The 8,807-nt window shown below is 37.5% G+C and overlaps 1 protein-coding gene across 1 annotated transcript; it reads right to left on the bottom strand.

Annotated features, from left to right (window-relative positions):
• Positions 1 to 592: 592 nt before the first annotated feature.
• LOC139715225 (elongation factor G, mitochondrial-like) lies at positions 593 to 5,440 on the bottom strand (the record flags this gene model as incomplete). Its single annotated transcript, XM_071626813.1, has 5 exons — positions 593 to 669; positions 1,299 to 1,372; positions 2,739 to 2,894; positions 4,405 to 4,570; positions 5,329 to 5,440. Coding segments are annotated over 5 exons (585 nt in total), but the record flags the coding sequence as incomplete, so codon positions are not given.
• Positions 5,441 to 8,807: the final 3,367 nt, after the last annotated feature.

Raw genomic sequence — 8,807 nt, 5'->3', positions numbered from 1 at the left:
TTACTTGAACATTCTTAATACCCTCCAGTCCAAACATCTATGTGCAAGAGTATTATGATCTGTAAGAGTGTTCTAGTAGCTTCTTGATATGTGCCGCTATTGCATTTTGAATTGGCTCATGTGTCTCAACACCATACTTCCTACCCCCTCGACTGCACAAGACTTTTGACAGCCATTTTCTCAAAGTAGTGTTCTTATCGTAGCAGGCTTTCGCACCATTTGTGTGGACGGTGTTTGATTGGAAATGAAGTTTGACAAGTGATAATCATTAGAAAGCTGTTAAGTCTGAAGACTTCTTAAAATATCTCATTTACAAAACTTAATTTTGCTGAAGTTATGAGGCTTCTGCAGTGATGGGTCACATTTGAAATAAACTATCATTAAATAATGAACAAATATTGAACAGAGAGCATGTTTTATGTTGAATGATTAGCTTTTCAAGGCTAACAGTATGCCTTTTTTATACCTTACCCTTTTAGCAACATCAGTCCAGTACAACAAAATTCTTTTATGAGGGATATGGAGGTGAAGTTGTGATGAAAACAAAGGGACTTTCCCTCAGCACTGTTAGAGAAATTTAGATGGTACTGACCTTGATTTGTTTTTCACTTGGTTCCTTTTCTTCCAAGAACATCTCTCCCAACTCGTCATCCACATTTGACAAAGACTCTACAGACATACAGAACAAGTCAGCCATAAGTCATACTAGGCAATCTTGAAGAGAGTTCAATGACAGCGTGAAAAAACAGCATTGTAAAAATTGATATTTTCGCGCAAGTAATTTTTTGTGCTCGGCCAAGTAAGAACAGTTTGCTTGCTTTTAATTATGCGGAATCGAAACATTCACGACTGAAACATATGGCAAGCAAAAATATTTGTGTGCTTTTATTTCGCACTAGTTTCTTGTCGCGTGAAATGCGCAAAAACTTCAACACCACGAAAATTTCCACTTATACAGTACTTGACTGGGTCACTAATAAACTAAGATGTCTATGTACTCCCATATTATGCATATTTGTGTGTGTACACTGCTTGAACTTTACATTAACCATATTGTAGAGATCAGAGACCAATCACATGAATTTACAATCATGGACTTCCATTACATGGCTAATGCATGCCAAAGCACTAGTGAAACAGAGACATGGTTGACTTATTTTTGTCATATAAGCTAGAGTTTGCAGAGACATCCCTACGTATGGCATGTCGCCACCTGTTCTGGCTTGAATCACAACAAAGTATAGTAAATCAAGGTAATTATGGTTCTAACTAAAAGTTGATTACATTATGTTTCTTACCGATCAGTTTCTGCCGGTACTTCTCTACATCAGCCTTCATGTCTTCCGGTACATCACCCTCCACAACCAGTTCTCTTCAAAATAAAAGGAGAATGTTGCTGTTTACTATGAGCTCATATCACAATTCATGGAAACACACAGCAGAATGTTCAACGTCTTTAAAACAGAGAAATTTTCTCCTCACTTCCACAAATACACACACACTCAAACATTTTTTTTTTTAATATGAATTTCAATGCAGGTTCACTTTATTCCATTTGTGAATGTACATTAAATGGATAAATTTGCAGAGTTTATGCACATCACAGATCATGTCTGTTGTTAACCCATTGAGAACGAGTCCAGATTATACTTGGGCAGGTGTCTATGGTAAATGCGTGTTGTAGCAAAATCAGTCTGTCCTCAATGGGTTAATGACATAAAAAACACAGAAACATATAAGTTATGCTCAGTCAAGGGGAAGGTGCATTCTAACATTCCAACTTCTTTTGTTGAACTTTAATATTGGTACGGTACTTTAGTAATATCGACAGATGGGGCATCTCAAAGATTGCTCTACTACTTCACAAACTTGTAGCATACATTCATACACTCATAATCCTGGGCATACTCAATGAATATTGTGTGTGGAACGAATACGGAACTGTTTTCTCTGAATGCAATGCTCCCTCATGCATGGATGCAACAATTTTCTTCATGATAGATAACAATGGCACAAGAGATGGTGTCGCAATGACTCAGAAATTCCAGGATAATTCACCAAAACATGAGCAAGGTGTTATGACAGTATACTAACCTATATGTATGTATGTATACTAACCTTAGTATACTAATTCTATGGAGGCAACATCACATCATGTACAGTACAGAAAGCAGTTTAGATGCATTACAGGGATGGCATAGTTTTGGTTGAGATATTTCAAATTTTTTTACAATAATTCTTTGAAATAATGAGAAGTCTCTCATGAAATATATAAGAGCATATAACTCTAACAGAAATGTAAAGTTTATTTGTTGAAAATTGGTTTTGAAATGGCTGAGATATCCCAAACAAAGCTTTCCTAATAAAAGGTGGGACCCACCTTTATTACCTTGTTTTACTTTGTTTTTGGATATCTCAGCCATTTCAAAACCGCTTTTCATCAGATAAACTTTAAAGTCCTCTTAGAATTATATGCTCTTTAACATTTCATGAAGTGGTTTCTAAGTATCTCGCAAAGTGAAAAGCTGGATCCTCATCTCAATCAATACTATACCATCCCCAGTGGCAGATCCAGAGGGAGGCGCACGCCCCCTTTGTTGTTAAAACAAAAGAAATAAAAAGAAAAAAATGAGAAGAAACCCAGAAGTAGCACCGAAAATTGTTTGCGCCCCCCTTACGGAATTCCTGGATCCGCCCCTGATCCCTTTCACTTTGAATATGTTTATGGGACATCTCACCCAGCAGCTCCTTCAAAGAGCAGCGCCCTCCGGTGTATGAGGTCCACAACTCCCTTCGAGTTGGCCTCGAGACCAATGGGGAGCTGTAAGAATGCAGCGTTGTGGTTCAACTTGGACTGCAGCTGTGACAGCACTCTGTGCGGGTTTGCTTTGGTTCTACAAATGGATCAGAAGGACAAGCACAAAGGTTAAAGGGATGGTACAGTTCTAATTGAGATGGGGATTCAGGTTTTAACTTTTTGTGAGATAATTAGAAACCACCTACATGAAACATTCACGAGCATACAATTCTAAGAGCAATTCAGAGTTTATATGATGAAAGTTGGTTATGAAATGGCAGAGATATCCAAAAACAAAGTGGTCCTAATAAAAGGCGGGTCCTACCTCTTATCAGGACCACTGTGTTTAACTTTGTTTTTGGATATCTCAGATATTTCATAACTGATTTTGATCAAATGAATTTTGAAATTCTCTTACCATCATAAGCTCTTGAATGTTCCATATAAGTGGTTTCTAACTATCTCACCAAAAGGTAAGACCTAAATCTCTTTCTCAGCCAGAACTATACTATCCCTTTAAAACATAGGAAACTTGATGAATATGATTCTACAACCAACACTATACCCACTTTATAGTAGTGTGGGAACACTATAGAGTGGAATGCTGGCCCAGCTCGGATCTATTCAAGAATCCCTGTAAGGAATTGTGTACAGCTCTACCACTGATCTATATGTATTTTTAAAAGTGCACACTTAGCCAACGAATCTTGACTGGAGTCGACCATTACCAATGAGCATATGCTTCCGTGCATATGATGCATCACATGTTACCCCGGGGTACCACGTTGTGTAGCGCCACCTCACGTCCACTCGAGGACAGCCGCAGAGAAATGCATGCACTGTGTGTGTGCGTGTACAGTCATTCCCATGCCACTGCATGCGATACTTTGCATGCATGGTATACGAAGTACTGATGCTAGAAATATAGCGTGTGCTTCAGTGCAGTGCAGTGCAGTGGCTAGTGCGCGCTAGCTCCAGCACCAAAATGATTTCCCACTTTTTGGCACCCCGGGTACAACCTTTAAAAAAAAATCAATAATAATTCAACAAAATGACGGTTTTTTATTTGGTACCCCGGGATACCATTTATGTCATCATATATTAACTGACATGTGGCTGACGGGTGCTAATGGGGGTTTTCAAATGCCTCCGGTGGGCAATGAACTCAACTGGACCAGCCATGTTTCAAACACGACCGGGTCTTTCATAATATGACCATCAGTAGAGACACACTGAGAGTTAAAGTCTCTTCAGCATTTCCACCACAAGAAATGACATCAGTATCACTTGAAAAGAGCAAAATTCTGAGCCAAAACATTTTGTTAAGTCTCTGAAGACCAAAACAACATATTTTGAATTGATCCAGTACCCAGTGAACTCAGGTACGTTTGATAGCCTGCTTACAAATTTACGAATACTGTATATCAGAGTCCACATACAAAGTTGTCGAAGCAATGTACACATGCCATCTAACTAATTCTATCAATGTATATGTTAACAGACCAGCCACCCTGCATTTAATGTTGTTACAGATTCTCTTTCTCTACATATACAACATAACAAGTATGTACATACATAAATTATTATCTACTTATATGCATCTTCACCTGTCAAGTTTATTGATGAATGCAATGCATGGCACAGAGTATCTCTTCATCTGTCTATTGACAGTCAAAGTCTGGCTCTGGACCCCGCCAACACTGCACAAGACCAAAACAGCTCCGTCCAGCACCCTCAAGGCTCTCTCAACCTCCACAGTGAAGTCCACATGACCTGAAGGTTAAACCGCATCACTTGTTGGTTACTGTTTCCTGAGTCATGAAACAATACACTTGGCAGAGATAGTTCACAATCATTTCAGGAAATTCAAGTACAGTCAAACCTGTCTATAGCAGCAATCCAAGGTAGACAAAAAAAAAAAAAAGAAAAAGAAAAAAAGAAAGAGGCCCTTACTGTCAGGTGGCTGCTATAGACAGGTGCTTTAACATGCTTCTTGCTAGCCATGCAAAATACTCTGAGCTCTGTGAAAAATAAGTCTATCATGAAGTTCAGACTTTGCATTTCACTTTCAAATGGTTGAAAAGGAGATGAATAGTCTCCAGGTAATGGATTGTCTCTGTTAGTGTATGTCTGTGCATGAGTATGTACAAGTTTAGGTTTAATCACAATTTATAGGTAACATATTTTCAGCTAATTTCATTGTAATTGTCTGATTTTTACATTCAAGACAACAACAACAACAAAAATACTTTCCATACTTGTCCTGTTCATTTTGTTAACACATTCAAAGTGACAGCGTAATTTTTATTTGTTTTACATGATACCAGAATTAAAGCTTATTGAGAAAAAAAAAAGAATTCCTTTTTTGGCATGCATGCATTTAAGCAAAAATAAAGAGTGGAGCATATGCTGCATTGCACATATTTCATTGTATGATTCATTTATCACTGAATGAAATTCCCATTACGAACATGATCAAACGATAAAATCTAAAGCAATCTGTAACAACACTTCACTTTCATACTTCATACCTGGAGTGTCAATGATGTTGATGTTGTTGTCCTTCCATGAGATGTAGGTGGCAGCAGACTGGATAGTTATTCCTCTCTGCCTCTCCAGCTCCATAGAGTCCATTGTGGCACAACGTTATCCTTTCCCTTCACCTTAAATTTCAAAACACACCAATATCACTAAATGTAAACACAGGAACCATGTCTAGGGCTGCTAAAAGTCACCATCAATTTCAGTGAGATTCCAAAGAGCAATGACACAGCTGTAATTGGGGAGACACTTGTATGTTATGTGCATCTCAACCTGCAAAAATAAATTCCTGGATCAGGGAGATATTGATATTCTTTTTATCCAGACGTGAGGAGATATTGAGATTTAAAGAGGAAATCCACTTCAAAAATAAATAAACTCAAAAAAGAAAAAAGGAGAGAGATATTACTGTGTGATATTAATGTAACTAACAAAAGACATGGCAAGGGAACATGCAAGTTATGATGAGTCGAGGGAAAGGTGCATTCCTATGTCTTTTGTTAAACATTTCAGTACTTTAGCAATGATTGACAGATGAGGTCACAACAGGAATATTGGTTTGGAAGAATTTTTTTTTGTGGCATATCCTAGTAATCTGAAGAAAAATGGAAGAAAAATTAGTGAAAAAATATATGGAATGTTTCTAGATATTCATTTCACTGCAAAAGTGATGTTGAGGTAACATAATCAACACAAATCAACATGCATTTGCATTTCAGGGAACCTTTAAGGCAAGTTTTACATTTACACAGCTGAAATATGAGATTTTCGTCATTTCTGTAAATGAAATGAATAAGAGATTGTAACAGCATGACATCATAAACTTGCTGATTTGAATATTCATAATGACACGTCAAGAAGTGTTTCTGAAATATTGTGAAATTTCAGAATGTCATAACTTCTTTTATAAAATGGGTTCAAGAATGTAGCCAATTGGAAGCGCTAAATGAGTCACGTGTGCGTGTATTAATTTCTCAATATAACATGCAAGGCCTGACGTCACAATGTTTACACTAGCAGTGCGCACTCAATCAGTTGTTACAAGTGCGTCGCGCGCTTCTATACACGCTGTCAATTCTGTAAACAACTTCGAGTTCGGGCTGTCGGCCAGCCTTTCTTGTGTGCATAACATGCGTGGCGTAAGTATACTCCTATACGTACAGTACTTATGTGCGGATTTCCGAGTGCGACATGCGTAAATGTTTGGGACGAACATCTTCGGACATCTTGACTCTTGAGTGAGTGCTACATGTAGCTGACTGGTATTGACCCACAAAGGTACGTGAAAAATGCTGTTAGTTTTCGACCCATTTTATAAAACAAGTGATGCACAGGATTATTTCGTGGCGTTAGTGGAGATGCAGCTCACTTTCAGGTATTTACAATGTAGTGCAACATGCACTCGGCTTCGCCTCGTGCATGTTTCACAATTGTAAATACCCTCGAGTGCGCTACATCTCCACTAACGCCACGAAATAATCCTGTGCATCACTTGTTTTATAAAATGGGTCGAAAACTAACAGCATTTTTCACGTACCTTTGTGGGTCAATACCAGTCAGCTACATGTAGCACTCACTCAAGAGTCAAGATGTCCGAAGATGTTCGTCCCAAACATTTACGCATGTCGCACTCGGAAATCCCGCACATAAGTACTGTACGTATAGGAGTATACTTACGCCACGCATGTTATGCACACAAGAAAGGCTGGCCGACAGCCCGAACTCGAAGTTGTTTACAGAATTGACAGCGTGTATAGAAGCGCGCGACGCACTTGTAACAACTGATTGAGTGCGCACTGCTAGTGTAAACATTGTGACGTCAGGCCTTGCATGTTATATTGAGAAATTAATACACGCACACGTGACTCATTTTAGCGCTTCCAATTGGCTACATTCTTGAACCCATTTTATAAAAGAAGTTATGACATTCTGAAATTTCACAATATTTCAGAAAACACTTCTTGACGTGTCATTATGAATATTCAAATCAGCAAGTTTATGATGTCATGCTGTTACAATCTCTTATTCATTTCATTTACAGAAATGACGAAAATCTCATATTTCAGCTGTGTAAATGTAAAACTTGCCTTAAAGGTTCCCTGAAATGCAAATGCATGTTGATTTGTGTTGATTTATGTTACCCTCAACATCACTTTTGCAGTGAAATGAATATCTAGAAACATTCCATATATTTTTTCACTAATTTTTCTTCCATTTTTCTTCAGATTACTAGGATATGCCCACAAAAAAAAATTCTTCCAAACCAATATTCCTGTTGTGACCTCATCTGTCAATCATTGCTAAAGTACTGAAATGTTTAACAAAAGACATAGGAATGCACCTTTCCCTCGACTCATCATAACTTGCATGTTCCCTTGCCATGTCTTTTGTTAGTTACATTAATATCACACAGTAATATCTCTCTCCTTTTTTCTTTTTTGAGTTTATTTATTTTTGAAGTGGATTTCCTCTTTAAATCTCAATATCTCCTCACGTCTGGATAAAAAGAATATCAATATCTCCCTGATCCAGGAATTTATTTTTGCAGGTTGAGATGCACATAACATACAAGTGTCTCCCCAATTACAGCTGTGTCATTGCTCTTTGGAATCTCACTGAAATTGATGGTGACTTTTAGCAGCCCTAGACATGGTTCCTGTGTTTACATTTAGTGATATTGGTGTGTTTTGAAATTTAAGGTGAAGGGAAAGGATAACGTTGGTGCCACAATGGACTCTATGGAGCTGGAGAGGCAGAGAGGAATAACTATCCAGTCTGCTGCCACCTACATCTCATGGAAGGACAACAACATCAACATCATTGACACTCCAGGTATGAAGTATGAAAGTGAAGTGTTGTTACAGATTGCTTTAGATTTTATCGTTTGATCATGTTCGTAATGGGAATTTCATTCAGTGATAAATGAATCATACAATGAAATATGTGCAATGCAGCATATGCTCCACTCTTTATTTTTGCTTAAATGCATGCATGCCAAAAAAGGAATTCTTTTTTTTTTCTCAATAAGCTTTAATTCTGGTATCATGTAAAACAAATAAAAATTACGCTGTCACTTTGAATGTGTTAACAAAATGAACAGGACAAGTATGGAAAGTATTTTTGTTGTTGTTGTTGTCTTGAATGTAAAAATCAGACAATTACAATGAAATTAGCTGAAAATATGTTACCTATAAATTGTGATTAAACCTAAACTTGTACATACTCATGCACAGACATACACTAACAGAGACAATCCATTACCTGGAGACTATTCATCTCCTTTTCAACCATTTGAAAGTGAAATGCAAAGTCTGAACTTCATGATAGACTTATTTTTCACAGAGCTCAGAGTATTTTGCATGGCTAGCAAGAAGCATGTTAAAGCACCTGTCTATAGCAGCCACCTGACAGTAAGGGCCTCTTTCTTTTTTTTCTTTTTCTTTTTTTTTTTTTTTGTCTACCTTGGATT

The sequence above is a fragment of the Diadema antillarum genome, unplaced genomic scaffold (genome assembly GCF_040938485.1).
Source record: "Diadema antillarum isolate AM-2024a unplaced genomic scaffold, OU_Dant_1.0 seq00003162_RagTag, whole genome shotgun sequence".
In the NCBI taxonomy this organism is placed as follows: domain Eukaryota; kingdom Metazoa; phylum Echinodermata; class Echinoidea; order Diadematoida; family Diadematidae; genus Diadema; species Diadema antillarum.
Note: the sequence above shows the minus strand (reverse complement) of the source record. Positions and strands in the feature narration are given on the sequence as shown.